At 42.7% G+C, this 21,053-nt stretch overlaps 2 protein-coding genes across 5 annotated transcripts in view; both read right to left on the bottom strand.

The window, feature by feature from the left end:
- The window catches only part of CD247 (CD247 molecule), a 58,703-nt gene extending 55,788 nt beyond the window's left edge, over window positions 1–2,915 (bottom strand). For 2 of the 3 annotated variants that reach the window (XM_072885523.1, XM_072885542.1), the window contains exons 1-2: window positions 1,919–2,915; window positions 1,174–1,585 (exon numbers count right to left, since the gene is read on the bottom strand). In XM_072885523.1, the coding sequence (XP_072741624.1) occupies window positions 1,174–1,231 (58 nt within the window). In that variant the 5' untranslated portion in view covers window positions 1,232–1,585; window positions 1,919–2,915. Of the gene's footprint in view, window positions 1–1,173; window positions 1,586–1,772; window positions 1,840–1,918 lie in introns of those variants that run through there. The other variant, XM_072885533.1, reaches the window with a different exon arrangement.
- Window positions 2,916–13,617: 10,702 nt separating this feature from the next.
- CREG1 (cellular repressor of E1A stimulated genes 1) lies at window positions 13,618–19,841 on the bottom strand. 2 transcript variants are annotated; one of them, XM_072885502.1, is made up of 4 exons: window positions 19,521–19,840; window positions 17,335–17,454; window positions 15,848–16,032; window positions 13,618–15,270 (listed from the first exon to the last, which is right to left on the bottom strand). In XM_072885502.1, coding segments are annotated over exons 1-4 (579 nt in total). In that variant the 5' UTR covers window positions 19,794–19,840; the 3' UTR covers window positions 13,618–15,269. The 2 variants fall into 2 exon arrangements, with proteins under 2 accessions (XP_072741603.1, XP_072741611.1); XM_072885510.1 differs by lacking the exon at window positions 13,618–15,270 and having other exon boundaries at window positions 15,847–16,032; window positions 19,521–19,841.
- Window positions 19,842–21,053: the final 1,212 nt, after the last annotated feature.

Here is a 21,053-nt window from a genome sequence, read left to right as displayed (position 1 = left end):
CCAGAAGTATCATACTTAAGTACAGTATCAGAAAGGGAGAGAGGCCCCAGAGGTTGAATGGAAGATGAACAGAAGGCATGCCTACCACAGAGCATACAACTCTGCTTAAAATCCTCCTGAAACATAACCTCTACAAATTACCAGAACTGGTCCCACAGCATTAGCAAGTGGCTGCGAAACCCTTCTCTAATCTCCAGAAAACTTTCAAATAATAAGTCTGTGGCAGTAACCAAGGCTCTTCAGCATAAGTAAGGGCGGCATGTTAAGTACATTCAGGGTGTACATTGTGGGGGAAACTCTTCTAGAGAATTTTGCTTTAATACATGCTCAAACGTGGCCTACTAATATTGGCTGACTTCTCCAAACTCAGGCCGAGGGTGAGGCCTTCTCTGGATGTAAATTCAATTTTCTTGCGCTTTTGACCTAAAAACCTGCTAAGAAGTACCTTCTTCTCTCCCAAAATTAACGTGATTTTTGAAGATTCGTGCTTGCCAAAGCTCCTTCACTTTCTGCCCAAGTGGGGCCAGCGTATACACCACCATGAGTAAATATATAAAGGTAAACATTACTTCATTTTACACTGTGTCTAGCAGAGACAAGCATGAAGGCAGAGACACAAAATGAAGGACCCTATCCTTTTACTCATGACCTAAGCCCCCTCTTTCTAGCTTGCCTGGTATGCCGTTTACTGCAAACCAACCACCCAAATGTGCCATCACAAGCAACACAGCTCTAATTTTACTTAACTAAATTAAAAGCCTCTCTTGTGCAGATTACTGCAAGTGACTAAATTTTCATTATTGTATCAAATTTCCCCTTTTAAATTGCAAGGAAAGCTGCCCAGGTGAGGGCTGAGAGGCTTATTTAATTACAAGTTGTTCAGCTGTGGCAGTCACTCTGGCAGGAGAAGAGGAGGCCGCATCGACAGCAACGACTGTCCTCGCCTCCTCTTCCCAGCCCTCCAGAGCAGGGCAGTTCAACATGACAAGTCCTGCTGCCCTGTTCACAGGCGGACATGATTCCAGCCATGATTAGGAGGACAGACGTGGCTGAGGTCCTCATGCAGATACCCTCCCGCTATCAAAATGGTGGGGAATCCACCACAAGAAACAAAGTGCTCTTTCCTCAACAGAGCTTTAAAATGGCTCCTCGTAAAACAAAAGCCTGCCTTACCTGTCATGGGGAGCTGTGCCTGCAGGATGGCAAAGAGCGTAATTCTCCTCCACTTCATCTTGCTCGCCCGGGCGGTGCTGGGGAGCAGGAGGCTGCGGGCGAGGAGCGAGGAGGAGGAGAAGAGGTATCTCCACGGGCTTTGCTCGTCTGCCAGCCCCCGCAGGAAGCTCACCTCCTATGAGGGCTTTCGGAGTCCACCTGCCGGCAGCGGCATCGAAGCACGCGCCTTCCTCTGCCTCACAGCCTCTGAGGTCTGGGGTTTACGTTCTTGGTATTGATGTTTGGGGTTTCCTTTTGTACTTTTTTGTCTTTCTTTTCTCTTTGCAAGAGGGTTTTTGGTGGGGTTCTTTTCCAGTTTGTCTGGTGGTTCTTAGGATATCCCAGTCAGCAGCTGCTGATCTCTGTAAGGGGCCTAGAAAGGATATATGGAATCAAATTTGGCCTGACTTCAAAAGGGATACTATATAACTACGTCCAGTGTGCAGAATGGCACAAATGGAAGTTTAAAATTTTAAGTTATAGTCACTCTTGAACAAGTAGGTGGCTAAACTGGTAAAATGTAAAGTTCATTTCTAAATCTAATTGAAACATGGCCTTACCATGAGCAACTGAAAGTGGCTGCACTCTCAGGGCTATGGGGTGGCCAGCATCAGGGAGAGCTGGGCTCTGCCCGTCCTTGCAGACAGCGTCCACAGGACATAAAACACCAGCACAACTGGTGCTAGCTGGCTCATTTCAGTTGTACCTGTCTATGAAATGGAGATGCCTTTTGATGCAAACACATCGTTGTATCTCGATCTTTGTATTTCGAAAGAGTGCTGGCGCATGCAGAGCTCTGGAGCCATTTTGTCCTCTGAAGCCATTTTGTCCTCTGAGCCGCTGCAGCCCGTAGGGAGGAGAGCCTGTGTCATCTCTGCGGGAGAGCACAGCATGCATCTCCTCCTTGCTTGGCTTGAAACAACAAGCTTGGCAGCCTCTAGCTGCGCATGCCGCTCATACCTACTGAGTGGGCCACGAGATTCAACCTGCTTGCTGCTTGAAGCTGTCCTCTAGTGACAGATCCCAAGGCAGACCGGCACACCCCAGGAGTGGCATGAGTGGTTGGAAGGTGACTGCATTCTGGGAGCTAACAGGGCTTTTCAGCCCCACGTTGTAAGCTGGTCCGTTAACACAGTCCTCGGAGCAACACAAAACTGAGCAGGTCTGCCTGGCAGTCACGCTGGTGAAGGCTGGTTTCCCACCGGTCCACGTTCTCCATCCAGCACAATGACTGCAGTGCCTCCCACGCTGCACTAAGCCCCTGTTGCCCCCTTGGCTCTCCCGTGCCTGCCTCTGTGGGGCCAGGCGGCTGGGCACACAGCCCCGGGTAGCACATGTACGTGCTGACTGACTAACCCAGCAGCCCAGTGTGAAAGTGAAAATGCCCTGGTTTTTCTGCTGCTCTGAGGGGACTAATATCGCTGCAGCTAGCTACACAAAACCACGAGTAGAACAGGTTATGTTTGAGTCTCCTTTGTTTAGCTGGATTGATGTTGACCCCCCGGGTCAAAAGTGGTTGGGGTGGTGGTGAGCGGCAGGCTGAGCTGGGAGAATCACAACGCTTGTTTTCTTGCGAAGCCAAGCTAGCGATCGAATCAGGCAGTATTAAAGCAGTGCTCCACAGGCAGCGGTGGATAACCACACAGGCAACAGAATAAGCATGCTTTAGCAGTAACCCAGCAAATGTCACTCTGGAGAATGCTTCGCACGATGAGCTGGAAAAATACAGACTGATTTGGGTAAAAAATATTAAATAATTTCATTATGCTTTTACCTGAGGACCTTGCTGTGCTTTTCAAATTAGCCTTACTAAAGCCAGGACAGTTAAGCTTTTACAGATAAAGAAATCAAGTCTTAAGGGAGACAGGGAAAACAAGGCACTAGAACACAAAGAGCACCAGAAATCAGGGACACCTGCTAGTTGGGTTTTTTTGTTTTGTTTGTTTTTTTTAAATTGGTTTTCTTTATAACAAAAAACAAAACAAAACCCCAAACCAACTGAATTCTTAAATGCCTGAGAAAAAAAGCAAGGGGAGAGCCAAGGTGTGGTTAGGGGTACTTCCTCCTCAAGATTTCTCATTGCATTATTATTATTAAGAAGCAGCAGCAGCTAATAAAAGAATTCATTTAGGGCAATAGAGGGGAGAAGAACCCCAGCATAATGAGATGAAATTAAGAAAGGTGAAATCTGGAGTTTCACAAGAATCCTCCTGAGAAGGAGATATTAGACAGAAGTAATTTCTCCAGCAAAATGTTAGGGCATTTATATGAAAATCATACCGCTTGACACAGTGATGCCAACTCCCACTTTGTAAGAAATCTCACATTATTGTGCTCTTTTCAAATGTGAACAAATAAAAATTTTCACTTTTATTAGCAGAAATAAAAAGTCCATTTTAGACAACTGTGAATTAGAAAAGCTTGAAAACATGACTTAAATGCATGTTAAAGCCTAAAACTCAGCCTCCCCCCCATCAAAATACAACTGGCTCAACAGAAGATTGCTGAGTGTTTCCAATAGTAATACTATTAATACATTTCAGGATCGGGGCTTAGACTGGGAGGAAGCACAAGCAACTCAATGGATAATTATTTTTTTTCCCATTTCTAATTCATAGAATAGAGAGCGGAATGTGCATCCCCAGCAGGTACAGGAACAGGATTGGTAATAACTATTTCCCAATAGTATGAAGACAACTGGCAAGGTGGGAGTTATTGTGCATATAAGATGTAAGGATTTATAGTCTTTTGAAAGCAAAGTAAATTGAAGTTCTTGGAAGAACAAGACCAAGAAATTCATCACCTTGCTGTCTGGAGTAATGAAGGCTAATACACTGATACAACAGCATTATGCTTTTATTTAATTATTATATATTGCACCAGCCAATACCAAAATTATTAGTACTACTAGTACCAAAACCTAGCACTGCATGCCATTTTGTGATACCTAGACAGTACTGCTGAGCCTCCGCTCTCCCCCAGCCTTGGGGAGGGTTTCCTTTGTGGTTCTCCTACCCCAAAAGCTGCAAGGGAAGGCTGGAGATGGACTCTGACTCACCGCCAGGCAGAAGGCAAAGCACAGCCCATGAGAGCCACCATGCATTGAAGCTGAAACAGGTGTCCCTAGTCCTAGAAATGGCTGTGCTGGGGTACACGGTCTATATTCCAATGCAAGCCGGATAAAGCCCTTTCTGTCCACTTCCCCATGTACCAGAAGGTTGGCTGAAATAAGGAATTAGTGAGAGGAAAAAGACCCCTGCTCCCACTGAAGGCTGCCTAAATCTCACTGATGCCTTATCCAAAAGCTAAAATAATATCATACTAGTTATTGATATTTTTGGGTAACAGTATTTTCAGAGGAGCAAATGGCACTGCTCATCATTATTCTGCTGACCTCTGTCTCCTCCTGTTATTGATCATAGCTTCTCCCTCCGGCAGAAAGCCAGCAAATTATCACTTTGAATAAAGAGTTGAGGCCAAAGGTAAGGAAAAGGAATGAAGAGCTGTATAAGAAAGGGAGATTAATGGCAACAGGAGGCACACTGGGAGAACAGCAGTTGGGCCAGTGTGTTTTGATGTCTAGATAGGGAAAGGTCAGAGAAATAGAGTATATGGACTTCATTTAGAAGTGTGGGTAGAGTCAGAAAAAGGCTTTATATGACAGTGCCCCTAGAAATTCTCTCCTCCCCATCCCTCAGCTTTTGAAATAAGGCAAACTTATCATTATAATCTAAATACAATGAAAGTATACAAAAGAGCAATCATGCTTCTATTATGGGTTATTCTCACAACAAGCACGGCATGGGAGATGCAAATCACATGCAGTTGAGGAGTACAGAAAAAGATAAAGGGGAAGTGGTCTCTTCTCTAGGAAAAAGCTTTTCTGTGTTCATACAGCTTGCAATTACACGATGAGGAATGATTTTCTTAGAGTGTCACCTTCTTTTCAGCCTATTTGGTCCTTGCATCTCTAGGAACTACATAGCACAGTAAAAACTTCAGCACCTCCTGCCCACGTTGTGCATTAGGCAATCTCATCTGTGCATTTTTACCAACAGTTTAAACCATACTCATGTTTCAGTTTACTCACTTCAGTCTGATCGTAAGAACTTCGTTGACACTGGACTAGAAAAGAATGACAAACCAGCTGCTATTTTTCTCAATACAGACAAGGCCACAGTGGAGACATAAAACCCTTCCTGCTGGGTTAAGAAAAGCTCTCAGCTAGACTTGACTCTATCTAAACATACCGGTGAAGGAAAGTGCATTTCAAGAATTACCTGCACTGGGAAGACTGCAAGATTTGATCCATGGTTCCTGAAACAGAATGGGTCAGGGAATTGAGGTGGTCCTCAAGTACAACTCAGTTGTGTTTAATGCTAGTTAAGGTGCAGCTCATTATCTGTAAGGATAACATCTTTCATAAAATAGACAAGGTATGCATTCAATTGGTTCTGTGCATCAACATGCCATTCTTTCTCTGGACACAAGAAATCCTAAAATGGCTCTAATGCAAGAGGCTGATTCATCCCCAGAAGCATCTGCTTTTCATGCTTACTGGTTATGCTTTGACTGTACTATAAAAAAAAGCAACAAGGTTTGCAGTTTTAACAGGAAATAAATGAAAAATAAAAAACAAACCCACACCACAGTCAAGCTGAGGATTAAAAAAAAATAACTACACACTGCCCTCTGGCTCATATATTGCTACCACAGAGAGCTTGCCTGTAATCATCACTGCAGACTGCTGGGACTGAGAACAGGCCAGTTATCGTAAGTTCTCCTAAGCCTATTAGATACAGTTAGTACTTGCAGGCAAAATTAATACCTACATCACCTGATGGAGGGGCTGGACAACTTTAGAGACAGAAGAATCCAGACAGACTGCAGAGTCTTGCCCCTGATCCAGCAGGGAGTGACAGTTGTAGTGCCAGAACTAACTCAACAAGTATCAAAATAATTTTTTGAGATGTTCACACAAAGGTAATGGGTGTTAAATAAGCAACAATTTTCTCTGGTGAGCAAGCTGTAGCCCCCAGCAAGGCATGTCATTCACGCAGTAGACTTAATACACTGAAAAGAAAAAGTCTGCTGTTTACAGTGTGTAAGCCCACAACGTTTATTGACAAACTGTTGCAGACTGACAGTCCTACATTGCTTCACTGCATTTCAATGCACTGTAGTGCCTTACAGTGAAGCTTCGCTTTGCTATAATTGGGTTCAACTGTGCTAATCCCCTTGGAATGCAGCAATTAATACTTATTTAGTGATAATTGCTGCATTCCAAGAGGATTAGTCCCTGCCCTGCACTTTGGCCACCATTGCAAACGGAGAGCTGGAAAGAAGACAGTGTCTAACTACAGGTCTTGCTTTGCAGCTCCTAACAGGGAGACAAGAGAAGTTGGTCTCGCTACAACTGCTCCCCTCTGTGTGTGAAAATACTGCTTTTCCAAGGAAAAACCACTTGACTGTCACTACTCCTTGCAGCTGCATTGTGCAAATAGAAACCCTGCCACATCCAATGAGAAAAAAAAAGAAAACAGACACCTGTGCAGTACCATCAAGACAAACACAGCTATGAGTGTATGTTTCCTATGGGTGATGATAAAAAGGCCCTGAAGCAGCCTAAGAATGAATTCCTATTCATTATTTTGGGGTTTTTGTGACTAGCAGTCCCCTGTTCCCACTATGGTATTAAAATTTTCAGTGCAGCATGGGTTTTGGAAACCTATAAAGGAGATGTTAGTAGAAACTTAAAATGCACCCTCTCTGAATACTCAGTTTTGAGACTACTGAATGTGTAATGTCCAATTCTTTCCTCCCCAGTGAAGCCTTTATGACCTGCTCTGGATTTTTTTTTAATGCACTGGAGAGACCACTGTTTATGTCATATCTTAAGAAGGAAGCACAATGCTTCTCTTCCTTTAGGCTAGTCAAGCTACTCTCTCACATAATTAACATTTTCACCTGTTAATTGCAGGTTAATTTCCCGGACTACATTACAGCATATGTAAAAAAATTCTGGGACTTTACCACTAAACACACATTCTGGAAATGCTATTTTTAATTATAGAGCACCTTCAGTATTTTCTTGCATGGCTGTACAGACTAGAATTGATCAGTAAGGTTATGTCTTTCATGAATATAAAAGTATCATGAAGCCAGATTTTAAGACCTGTGACAAGTATCTTCATTCCCTTTATTTTCTTCCTCTCTTCACCCCTAACACATACCTCTTCTCCATTTTTCAAATGCTCATCTGGGGGAAAACTTAATTAAATGAACTGAAATTCATTCAAGCACTTAAATAAAAAATCCAATTCATGCTTGATTAGGCAACTGGTTTTGGCTAAATGACAACAGGAAAAAAACATTTGAGGTTCTTATAATCATATACTGCAGGTTTTGTGCAATTATTTATCTATTTCTTACCCCTAAACAATTGCTTCATTTCAATCTAGAAACAGTTACTTTTTAATACTGGGTGATGTTTAATAGGTTCCATTGGCGTAAAACATTCTAGAAATACAAAGTATCTTCAATGTTTTCACACAAATATACATGCTTACGTACCCAATTACATACATACTACCTCATATTTCTTGAAAGTCTGGCTTTCTTCATGTTTACACACACATACCCTCTGCACAGCTTTGTCAAGTTACTCCGTGTTTGTAGCAACCAGAAGTCATCCTGTTTTTAAAAAAGCATTCCTCTCATCTAAAGGTACTGAGATGATTTACAAGTATTTTACATTAATCCTGCAAACTGGTATCTATTTACATTTTTATAGATAAGGGGAAAAAAAAAGTAAGGGTGCAAAATGAATAAGGTTACAACCTGAGTCAGTGGCAGTAGCAAAAATAACGTGAAGTAGTTCTAGATCTGTATGGGTACACTGACAACATTATTGAGGTGGAGGGAGAGACTCCCTTCTCTTAACAAGACCTGCAGCAGTTGTTGGATCTGCCACCATAAGTGTGCCATCTCTTTTGTTTAAACTGGAGAAATTATATGCAAAAGTAAGCCTAACTGCTGCAGGAATCAGAAGCAAAGAGTAATGGGGAATTGTTAAGGCTTTTCTATCTAGGATATGAAGAGCTAGAGAAAAAAATAATTCAGAACAATCACTACAACTATCAGGTTCTTTGAGTAAAAAGAAAACATCCACTAACTAGTACAAAATTTCATCACTTCACATACTAATTGCATACCTGGTCTCAGTCAACCAGAAGACTCCAGGCAGCTCTGCAACCAGCACAATTAACAAAGCTCAAATTTTTAAAAAGTGCAACTTTTGTAGCTTTAATATACATGAACTGGGTTTTGTTTCCTCTCTTGAGGTCCCAATTGTCATGACATATATAGGAGCTTTGTAGCTTCAAGGTCAGAATACCTGTTCTGAATCTAAATCCAACTGAGTAAAAAAAAAATCTGACAAAAGCAAGTGTCCAGACAACACGTTACCCAAGCCTTGTTTCCATAGAAAACCGGGCTATGAAGAATATTAACCACTACAGCCAGAATGAATGACTCTTACACTCTAATCTTAAATACACTATAATATTCAACACAGAAACTCTGAGGCAGCCTCTAGACACAAAAGTTCTTAAGTCAAAAAGCCCTGGGAGCAACTCCAAGAGTTTTGTGTGAGAAGCTCATGGAGTGAGCTTCCCAGCAGGGAAAATACAATTGTTGGGGAGCACCAAGGGCCAGCTGCTCCACCAGAGCAGGGGAGCTGGCAGGGTCGCCCGGGCAGTGGCCTTGCCACCAAGATACACAGTCCCACAGTACCTGAGCAAGAAGAGCAGGTTGGATGACAGCAACCAGGGTCAAATACAGTTGAGGCAGGTTTGAGGTCATCAGTGGGACTAGACAAGCTGCAAGGGCCTAAGCTCCAGCACAGCCCCCAGGCAAACAGGAGAAGCTTCAAAGCAGGCTTTTCCCAGCCCTGCCTCACCACCCAAATATCTGCTATAGTCAGGGCTGGCCTCCAGTACAGGCAGCCTAAACCGCTGGAGAAGTCCAACAAGATTAATTAGCTGTTGGAAATTACAAATCAGAATCAGGTGGCTTAGTTCAGCTAACAATAAGCCTAAGCTAAAGCATCATCATGCTAATGAACACCCTCACTTTGGATTCTTATAGTTAGTAAGTACTGAGAGAAATAAACACTATCGAGTGTGGAGGTGGCTGCTCCCAGTCGATGTTCCGAGGCGTTCTATACCTGTCTCCATTTCCTTTACTAGAGTTTCTTAATTTAAAAACCTTTAAATCTTTTTCATGGATATTACTTCTGAGCACTCCATAGCACAAAATGATTACAAAACACAATAAAATGATGAATGCTTCTTTTTTAGCAGCTAGCAGGCTGATGTGTTTATGGAGGAAAACATTTATAATGTAAAGCATTGTAGAAAAAGAATTTGTTTGTATCATGCCCCCTGTAGTATGCTTGTCCAGCATCTTTGAGTTATGATGAATTCAATAACCAATTTTAAATATTAAACATTTAACAATCAACCCGAATGTAAGTCTATGGCACCCTCTTGTGTTCAACAATAATATAACAGGTTTTTTATTTTGAATCTTTCTAGATTCAGTGTGTGGTTATTCAGGAAAAACCTGTTGAAAACAAATTCATCCATTAAGTTATGACTAATATTTTTGTATTAATCTAATACTCTCATTGAGCTACCTCTATTTTATTGTGAAGATCACAGATACAACATTAAATAGCTAAGAAATTAATTCCAGATAGAACTGAATAAAGGATTAAACTAATACCTGATATACATAAGTTCTATTCTGTAATGATGTAGCATGTTGCAAGAATCTACTGGACATAAGTCTTACATTAAAACACAAGAAAGAAACTGAAAATCAAGAAGTAGAAACAGAAACATGTCAATGAGCAAGATTAGTAGACAAAGGAAAAACATGACTATAATGTTAGAGAGACAGGCTGAGATTATCCTAATTAGATTTCCAGCTAACAAACATCCTGTGACTTAGTGAGGTGCCTAAGGTTATCCTGTGTCTCAGATTCTTATCTGTGAATGGAGATACTTAACTTCCTGGGTATGGAGAGTGACTTCATTACTATTTACAATATGCTCAGATACGTCAATGGCGCCCAACAAGGGGCTCAAAGGGTTTGAGATAAAGACAAGTTTGATTGGAATGTGCTAGATCGAATTTATAGCTGTTATTGCTGTTTAGCTATTAATTGGCAGGCTCCTGTGCTTGCTGTGGGGCTTGCTTGCCTTAGTAGAGTCTAGTGCTCGTTAATGGCTGTTTTTTGCTTTCGCTGCTCACTGTGCTGCTGTACTGCTTATCATCTGACTCTGCTGTGCCTGGGAACATTTTGATAACAGCAATGGCCATGCGCCTGGGCTGGCAGATGGCCAGGGCATCACTGCTGTTTCTGTGCTGCTGTACTGGACAGGCTGGAACTCCAGTGTGAACTTGAGTTGAAGGGACTGTGACCTGTGGATGAGTCCACGCGGGAGCAGGACACCCCGGAGCATCTGCGGCCGTGGATAAGTCCACGCCAAAGCAGGTACATCTTGAAGCATCTGTGGCTGTGGTTATGTCTGTGCCGCAGCAGGTATACTTCTGAAGGGATTGTGGCCCAAGGATAAGTCCACGCTGGAGAAGGTACACCTCAAAGCATCTGTGGCTGTGGATAAGTCCATGCTGCAGCAGGTACACCTCGAAGTATCAGTGGCTGGGCATGAGGTCATGCTGGAGCACCTCAAAGCATGTGGCCTTGAGTAAGCCCACACAGAGCAGGTACACCCCTGGAGGCACTGCAGCCATGGGTAAGGGCGTGTTGGAGCATGTTTACTTCTGAAGGGACTGTGGCTGTGGGTGAGGCCACCCTGGAGCAGGTATATCTCTGAAGGCATTGTAGCCCATGGAGAAGGCCATGCTGGAACAGGTGTACCTCAGAGACTGTGGCTGTGGATAAGTCTATGCCACAGCAGGTATACCCCTGGAGAGAATGTGGCGCATAGATAAGACTCCACTTGGAGCAAGTACATCCCTAAGGGACTGCAGTCTGTGGGTAAGTCCAAGCCAGAGCAGGGGCAAGGTGAGGAGTTCATTGCAATGTTAAACCCGATGGTCTGGTCCAAAGGGACCAGGGGTGGAGATTGTAATGGAAATACCTTTAAATTGTTGTAACCCATGATTTGAGTTGCAAGTTATGGGAATTACTATAGCAGGAACTATGTGAACCAATGGAGGACAAGCCTTACAAGAAGCAGTGCAAGTGCAGCACTGACCCGACCTGAGCTGGCTTTGGTGCCCAATAACTCCACGCAACACACCATCTCTCCTGTCCTGAGTGACCACCATAACAGAGGGAGCCCAAAGTCATGGACTAAATTAAGTCAGTGGACATTTTGTGGACATTTATGGACATTTTACAGACATTTTACAGACATTTCACAGGGGTGGTCCATAGACTAAGGGAATTATATCTGCGTATTATATCAAAGGATGGGAAGAGAGGTGGTGGGTAATGAGAATGTATTGGATAGTGTGAGACCAGAGCATGACATAAATGGTATGTAATAAAAGGTGGAGAATGTGCTGGTTTTGGCTGGGACAGAGTTAATTTTCTTCATAGTCACTAGTATGTGGCTATGTTTTGGATTTGTGCTGAAAACAGTGTTGATAATACACAGATGTTTTAGTTGTTGCTAAGTAGAGCTTATACTAAATCAAGGACTTTTCAGCTTCCCATGCTCTGCCAGGTACACAAGGAGTTGGGAGGGGACACAGCTGGGACAGCTGACCCCAACTGACCACAGGGCTATTCCATACCATATGGTGTCATGCTCAGCATGTAAAGCTGGAGGAAGAAGAAGGAAGGGGGGGACATTTGGAGTGATGGCGTTTGTCTTCCCAAGTAACCACTACTCGTGACGGAGCCCTGCTTTCCTGGAGATGGCTGAACACCTGCCCGCCGATGGGAAGGAGTGAATTAATTCCTTGTTTTGCTTTGCTTGTGTGCCCAGCTTTTGCTTTCCCTATTAAACTGTCTTTATCTCAACCCACGATTTTTCTCACTTTTACTCTTCTGATTCTCTCCCCCATCCCACCGGGTGGGGGGAGTGAGCAAGTGGCTGTGTGGGGCTTAGTTGCCAGCTGGGGTTAAACCACGACAGCCAAGCATGCCATGGTAGAGGACACACATAGTCAGAAGTCTAAATGCTGACTCATTGTTTACAGAGATATGTTTAGAATTATTGATACCCTAGTCTGCTTTACATTCCACTTCTACATGCAAAAATCTCTTTATCCAAGTGTTCAATGAGATGCTAAGATATAACAACTCCAGATAGTTCTTCTCTGATTAACCCTCAAATCCACCTCTGTACCTGTAGCTTAAACATTTTGTCATTCACCACTTTCCAAAAGAAACAGCTGGCTGGGGTCCTCTCAAATTTCAAAGGTAAAGAGATTTGGATGATCTAAAATTGTTCCAATAAAATGCAGTAGTATTACAAAAATGTTTAAGATGAATTATTGCCAAAAAAAGCCCTCCCTCTCCCAATCAGAAAAGACTTGGGAATTGGTACCAATGGGAACATCAAGTCCAACAAGACAACCAGAAACAAAACAAGCTTTACTCTGTACCAAACCCTCAAATAAAAGTGATGCTTTTAAAGGTGTTGTACTAGTTTTGGCTGGAATAGAGTAAATTTTTTTCATAGTAGCTTATTTGGGGCTATGTTTTGAATTTGTGATGAAAACAGTGTTGATAACACACCAATGGTTTAGTTATTGCTTACACAATGTCAAGACCTTTTCTGCTTCTCACCCTGCCCCACCAGCAAGGAGGCTGGGGGTGCACAAGGAGCTGGGAGGGGGCACAGCTGGGACAGCTGACCCCAACTGACCAAAGGGCTATTCCATACCATATGATGTCATGCTCAGCATGTAAAGCTGGGGAAGAAGGAAGGAAGGGGGGGACATTTGGAGTGATGGTGCTTGTCTTCCCAAGTCACCGTTACGCATGATGGAGCCCTGCTTTCCTGGAGATGGCTGAACACCTGCCTGCTGATGATACAGTCATTTAGAAATGTAGAAGCCCTAGCCAGAAGAAATAATCAAATAAGGCTTCCTTGTATTCATTTCCACAAACTCCACTGTTATTATTTTATGTTCTATTTCACAGTATTAGACCCAGAAAAGGAAGTGAAACACAACGATGCTTATTTCATCCAAGGAGGGCAGGCCAGGTGTAATAGGGGTGTTTCAGCATCTATTCTAGCAAGCGTGAAAGACTCCAGAGCGACAATATAACAAGAACGCTGAAGAAAGGGTGCTTGTGTGAAAGAGAGGATGAGGGAGAGAAGTATTCTTGAACGTGCAATAAATAACACTCAACACTACTTGTCAAAAAATATTTTAATTTTAACAAAAGCCCAGCATCATCAGTCTCACACATCAGAAGTTATGGAGTGACATGTAATGCATTCAGGTGTCCCCATGGAAAGGATCAAGTCCATAACAGAGGATCATTTGAGTTTCCACAATTGTTATGCCTTATATAAAAATATTTTCCAACTTCATATTTAATGTCAGTGTTATGTGTTCAACATAAATTGTTTCCATACTGTAAGTGGTTTTGATCCTAAATTAACTTTCAAATAGTAGAACAGAATGGGTTTGATACAGTAACAAGTACCTTTTTTCCCCTTGTGGAGAAGGAAAACTTAATAAGTTACATCAAAAATACTTTCACAAATCATTCCAGTAGTTGAGAAAAGTAGTGATATAACAATGACATTAAGATGTAGAGAGGATTTGATATGACGAATTCCACTGTTCTATATACAGATCTCCCTCTAAGGAGTCTAAATTCTCACATTCTTTACTCTGTCAACTAGGTAATATTTGCTCATTGTAAAATCAACTTAATTGTTCATAATCCCTTTTGGATATTTGTGAACTTAGCACATGGGAGATGAGAGAGGATGTAAAAAGGTGTTAATTTATTTTTTGTGGTTGTGTGTGGCTTATTTTAACAGAGAATTAATTATGCACACCCTTCATTAATTTTCATTCTCTGCAAGTCATGAATCATCTGTGTCATACTGTATTGCTTCTTTCTCACTTCTGGGTTACTAACCCAAAATTGCTGTGTAAGGCTTCCAAAACAAAAAATCTGCTCAGTTCTACTGTTGAGGGAAATAAAAGCTGTTACATTGCCATTTGATCAGACTAACAAAGCAGAAGATTTCAGAATCCTAATCAGAAAACATATACCCTTTACAATATTCTCAATGAATTTATAAGCCACTAGTCTTCTTATACTAAAGTCTTATACTTTAGGTATTACCACCCTGCTGCTTTTTGAGTCAGGGCTTATAACCATTTCTAGCTGAAGAGTTACCAAGAACTTATCATGAGGTATACGTACACTCTGCATAAACACAATCGTATTCTATAGCACATTCAATATAGGTAACAAAATAGAAAAATGGCTCAAACAAGTGAGCGTATTAGCGTGCAAAGAAAATTCTTAACAGAATTTGGAAACTCAGCATATCATTTGCCATTGTAATACAAGCAATGCTTTCCATTCCACAGTCAGCTGAGCCATCCTGTAGTACTTTGCCATAAAGATATAAACTAAACTGGTATTAAAAATAAGATACAATTGGAGAGTGCTCACAAACAGATATTATTTAACTAAGGCATTGAAAGGTTTAGAACTGGACTAATTCTTTTGTTTCCAGTAAGCACAGCCTTTCTGAATGCAGACTGTCAACAGACATCTTTCCAGAATCACATCCAATGAATAAAATTCAGTTATGGCTTATGCACAAAGGTTTTTGAGTATGACGTGATTCAAGCTGTGCTAGTTAGTGAGAATCTACTTTGCTTCAGAAGGGTTATACAAGCTTATTAACAATGCAAGGTGTTTGATTTTTTGCATTATTAATTCAGCTCTAGAATACATAGAAAAAAACCTAATCTTTCATGAAACAGCCAAAGTAATTCATTTGTATATCAGCATCACCAAGGATCTTCTTCCACCTACAAGGAGTAAGAATAAGAGTGAAATTGAATGCCTAACTGTTGACTGCACTAAAATGTATTTGAAAGTTTTGGAAACTTAGTTTTATGTAGACAACAGAACACAATTTCTCTATACTTCAATATCATAGTGATAGATTCAAAAGCAATTTTGTTTCAAAAAATATTAAGCAATATTGCTGCAATGCCATTAATACAGCTTCATAAACGCTGAATAGTCTCACTACTTTTAACTATTAGACCAAAACATCATCTGTCTTGCAATTAATTTGGAGGGCAGTGACTGTGCCCATTCTATAGGAGTTCTTCCTCCCAAGAAACTGTATTTAAGCTGAGGTACAAGTGCAGTTAACCACAGATAGTTCTATAGATACTATACTTGATATTGTTAAGTAGGTGGATCCCCTATTCAAACGTATCTCGCGATTTCAGACACTGCATCCAATAGACTACTTAGGGAGAAGACATAAATGTGTATAAAAAATGGAGACAGTTAATATACATTGTTACTAAGAAGGAGAAATTTTACAGGTTCCAAATATAATGAGAGTTAAGCATGCAAAACTGAAGTACTTACTAAGGCTTGACGCTGTAATATTCTTCTGGTGTCACAATTTTCAATCCACCAAAGTAGTCCAGGACCCAAATGTTGGTGATGTTGAATTTGGCAAAGAACCAATTATGATCCTTAGGCCAACTTTCCATTTCAGGATGGCGACTGAATAATGCTTTTTTTGCTAAGGCCACTTCTGAATCATTCACCTAAACAATAACCAGCAAAATATTACAGTAAGATACAGTCATGTGAAGACAAATTTTAGCTAAAAAACCACTGCTGACTGCAGTGTGCTCTTTTCGGTTTAGCCATGTCTTGTCCCAAAGGACTCATTACTGTGGCAGAGTCCACTCATCTGCAGTGTGGTGTACAACTGTATAAGAGACAGACAAAATCCAAGGTAGTTGCTTTTAATACTAAATCAAAAGGGTGCTTTTAACAGTAAGCACAAGCAAGAAAGTACTTAATCAACATAAGAATAAATCTTTCAACAAATCACAAAACAGAGAAGTATGGATTCTTGCTGAATTATTACAATGCAATGTTTCAGGTGTAATTTTACCTCCTCTGCACCTGCTCACTCAAACAGACACAAACAGATCTGAGTGTGTTCAGATGCATGCAAAACACACACATACGCAAAAGGATTATATAACAGAATCTACAAGAGAAGGGAAGCTGAAATGTGTGACAGCACTTAATATACAATGTGCAAATGTTTAAAGGGTTAAATCAACAAGTTAGAGCTCTGGGTGTGGTACAAGAGGAAATAATTAAAATAAACAATTCCATTATTTATGAGAAACCCATGACAGCAGTTAAAGGATTGCTGGAGAGTACTGTACAAGTATCTGAGGTGTGAAAACACCAAATAAAAATTTAGACTATCATATAACAGAGTAATGATGATTAGTCCTCATCCTCAATCATTATCCTCAATAATGGGATTAAGATCTTCAATGATTAACACGTGCAGTTCTAAATTCCTTCCATGGGACACCAAAGTACTCGTGCACAGAAGAATCCTGCCCTGGCAGGAACGCCACCAGAAAATACAATGCACTTTTTCTGTCTCTAATACCTGTAACTTTATAGCTCAGGTTAATATTTACTTCAGTAAAGTTTCAGAAGCACATATGTCACACTGCATGGACCAAAGAATTTAACTGAGCAAAAGAGATTAAAAAAACTTTCACAATTCATTCACAAGAGAATTGTCTTAGACTTCTTAGTTTCAAAACAGGTCTAGAGGAATGAGGGAGATTTCCTTCATTACAATATTGACCTCCCAAGTTCCTTGCTAAAGACATGCCAACATAGCTCCTGCAAATATCAAGCGATAACTTCATTTTCCTGACACAAACTATGAGCTAGCCTTCTGGTATCACGGAACATAACATCTCTTCATATACTTTTGCACAGAAATTCTAACCTTTCTCTTCTCCATCCATTAAACAATACTATTTGATGCACGCAATCTTGCCCAGTGTCAGCTTTCAGCTACTTACCTTTACAATACTCCCACAGAAGATTATGTGGGCACAGAGGGGATTCTGGGGATCATATCTGTGCTTCTTGCAGTAAGGAGTCTGTGCCAAAGACACAGTTAAGGAGGCATTTGAGTTGATCTGAAATGCAAGCAGTGAGGTAAGAGGTTTACATATTTTTGCGAGAAAAATGCCATACACACCATATTTTCAGCTTTTAGTACTTTATTCAGCTCAGTATTACTGGTAAAAAGAACAAAGCTGTCATCGTCTTTTCCTAACTATATCTGAAAGCCTACTTGGATGAGCTCAGAATCTGAAAGAAAGCCCAGTTTAGAAGTGTGCTGAAGTTTGTTAGCATAAAATGCAAACCTCACAAAACCACACTCCTTAAAATTCTGAATTCAATACACAGTCTAGCTATTTCACATTCAAATGATGATATATTCCAATTTACATACATACAGGACAGTAGAGAAGACGAGGACATACAGTGAACTTCATTAAGTTAAATTCTGGTGGAAGGACAAAGGGTTACTGAAAGGTAACCGAGTTTCACAACTGTTGATGAAATTGGTTAAAACAAAAACAAATGACCCTCTCCCCTATCAAAACAAGCCTCCCCACTGCCCCCAAACTGGTCAGCTCTTTTGAAGTTTAAAGCGAATTTTAAAAGTTAGGTTTAAAAAATCCTAAATATTTAAGTAAGACACCTAACTTGAAGAATTAAAGAATCTGTATCCAATTGTTTTTCTAAAACTAATTTGGTGAACACAGCTTGGTGCAAAACAGGATTGCCTATTGCAGAACATCACATGCTAAAGTTCATTTTCTTGCAGCAAAGAAAGTTTATGTGCTTTGGGAAATTCCTTAAAAGAGTTCATCTCAAAAAGAAACTCCCAAAAGTCACTTGAGCACTATGCAGAGTACCGCTGAACTGATGAAACAGGAGCCACCACCTGACTCACAGCACTGGTAGGAAGTTGCTTAACTACAAAAGAGCTGACTCACGATTATTCAGCACTATCTCCTACCAGACCTCTGCCTTACACGTGACTATCACAGTCAAATGTTTCTGCCCTGTAACAGCAGAATAAGGATCCGATGGGGAGCCTTCTGAAGGAAAATGTTTATTAACAGTTTATACCATGATTTTTGTGTTATTCTCAAAACAAAAGGACACAGGAGGGTTGGAGAATGAGACACTATACAAGATAAATTAGGCTTTCTACAGCACTTAGATACATAAGTAAGCTATTTTAATGTAACAAACTAAAACCTGACAGGGAACAAACAAAAAAGGTTTACAGTAAAAAAAAGTCTAAAAAATGTTGTATTATTTGTTTTATTTGTTTTACTAATAGTGTACTAGTTAGTAGGACAAAAAGGTTCCCTTTAATAAAGGATGCATATGATCACTATTCCCCTAACTTTTTAGCCGACCCTCTCTTGCCCACAGCCAAGCAAAAGAGCTGAGACAAGGCCAATTACACACACTCAGAGCCTTCGCAGCCAGTCTGCCGCCTTCCTTTGTGCACTTGCCTTTATGGTAAGCTCCAGAGATGTAATTCCTGTTCTGCCAGTAGCCTGTATAGGAGCCCTCTTTGCTCAAGTCCCACACTACCAATTTTCAGTCCTTTTGATATTTTTTGTGACGTTCTCCCTGCTTAAATATTCTGTGGCCCCTCATTTCTCTACTCAGCCCTTCTGAAAACTTCAGCCACTTCCTCTACCAGAGTGCTGCTTAGCAATTTTTCAGACCACGATCAGCAGGAACTTCTTAGGAGGACTACTGAGTGTCAACACAGACAGCACCGCTTTATGTTTAGATGCTCAAGGGCTAATAACTGTCGCCAGGGCTCACGAATCAGCTGACATCCACGGCACAGGCAGTTAACACCGTTACGCTGCCTTCAGCAAATGCTGGTGTAAACCCTGACTCCTACAGAAGCAATTCCAACCACCACTTGCTACTGAGATGAAAAAGCATAGGTGACCAAGAAAAACATGACATCGCATTAGCAACCTGCATGCTTCCAAGCTGTAAGTCTCCATGACCGGGGTCACCGCTTACATTTGCGGTTTGCATATACCGGCGTCAGAGCTGATTTTGCAGGGACACCCCCCTTCCCCCGGCTGAGGGGGCAAAACCCCGCCTCGCCGTTGCCTGAGACGGCGCTTCCCGCGGCCCGGCTGCTCTCTCTCACCTCCAGGTCCTGCACGGAGATCTCCATGTCGGTCAGATAAAGGTAGGGGACGCCGCTGCCGCTGAACGGCCCGGGGGGCCCGTCGCTGAGGGAGAAGATGTTGGCGAACGGGTGGCCGCGCAGCCCCTCCTGCGCGGAGAGCGTGGCCAGCGCTCCCCAGTCGCAGTTGTGCAGCACGAAGCGCGCCATGCGCGCCGCCTCCTCCGGCGGCGGGATGGCCCCGCCGGCCGCCAGCAGCAGCACCGCCGTGCACAGGAGCAGCAACCGGCCCATCCCGCACCGGCCGCCAACCGCCACCGACTGCCGGGCAGCGCACGCACCCACCCCCACGCACACTGCCCCGCGCGGGGAGGGGCGGGCCCTCTCTGCTCTCCGCCAATCGGAACAACCCTGCCCGCTCTCCTTCACCAATGAGGGCGCGCCGGGGACAACCCCGCGAGTGGGAAATTAGCCTGTCCGCTGTCAGCCAATGGACTCGCGATGTCCGCTCCCTTCAGCCAATGAGAGCTGCTGGGAGGCGGCGACAATCCCCGCAGCTTCGTTCGTTGTAAACATCTCTTGACAGCCCTGCCTCGCCGTCGGGAGGGGAGGGAAAGGGGGCGGAGTCACTCTAGTACAGCAGCCAATGAAAGGCCTCTCAGAACTCTCTGCCAATTATGTTTCGCGGGCGGCCGTCAGGAGCGGCTTGGCCCCGCCCATGATGGGGGGGAGGGCAGAGGCGCGCGCAGGCCCAGTAGCGGCCGGCGGGTTTCCGCGCTCGTGGCCTGGCCGGGCCGTTGGGCTGCGGGGGGCGCTGACAGGACGTGGCTGGATCTGCCGGCTGCGGCTCCCGGCGCCGCATGTGCGGGTGGTCCGAGGCGGCCCACGGGCAGCTGAAGCAGAGCCAGTCCCGCAGAAGGGCTCTGCCCACCTTCTGGCACCTGCTTGCTTGGAGCAGACCTGTTTTGCAAGGTCTTGAGTGAGCCGGTATGGGTCATGGCGTCAGTACGGTACACAGCAGCCGTCCCCTGGCGTTGCCCCTGGTTTGCCTGGCCAGGGAAGTCAGTGAAATCCACAGGGTGGTTGTGGCACTATCGGCCCCATTGTCCCTGGCTACTGCTAAATCAATCTCAAAGGCTTGTTCTGTGCCATGACAAAGTGTTTGTGCCCCACCTTCCTTGAGGAAAACCTTGTCATTTAATTACAACAAGCAGGGTTTATCTGAAATTGTTTTGTACTGTAAAGCTCCTAGGATCATTTGCTGCTAGGCATAGTTCAAGTCTTGTCACTTGCAAACTGCAGGACGTATGTCAAAGCCATCCCTTCTGCAAGACTTGGTTTTGCTAGCTGAACAACCTCCTGGTCTTCAATGTATTCCTTACAGAAATAAATACTGAGATATACCTTATTTTATCCATCACCTTGTGCTCAGTCACCTTATAAAGGTTTCTATAAAGAAATGTTTTTAACTGGGGTAATATTGAGACTTGATTCAACTTTTCCTAAAAGATGGCGGATTTCCATTTTTCCACTTCAATCTTTCCAAGTATGTCT

The sequence above is a fragment of the Ciconia boyciana genome, chromosome 1 (assembly GCF_034638445.1).
Source record: "Ciconia boyciana chromosome 1, ASM3463844v1, whole genome shotgun sequence".
In the NCBI taxonomy this organism is placed as follows: Eukaryota; Metazoa; Chordata; class Aves; order Ciconiiformes; family Ciconiidae; genus Ciconia; species Ciconia boyciana.
Note: the sequence above shows the minus strand (reverse complement) of the source record. Positions and strands in the feature narration are given on the sequence as shown.

What these genes read in the sequence shown, in the direction of transcription:
- CREG1 (XM_072885510.1), bottom strand. Translation starts at nt 19,793, where the DNA reads ATGGGCCGGTTGCTGCTCCTGTGCACGGCGGTGCTGCTGCTGGCGGCC. An exon ending in TCTCCGTGCAGGACCTGGAG is followed by an intron (nt 17,455 to 19,520) that starts GTGAGAGAGAGC and finishes CTTGCATTTCAG; the next exon opens with ATCAACTCAAATGCCTCCTT. An exon ending in TCTGTGGGAGTATTGTAAAG is followed by an intron (nt 16,033 to 17,334) that starts GTAAGTAGCTGA and finishes GTTATTGTTTAG; the next exon opens with GTGAATGATTCAGAAGTGGC.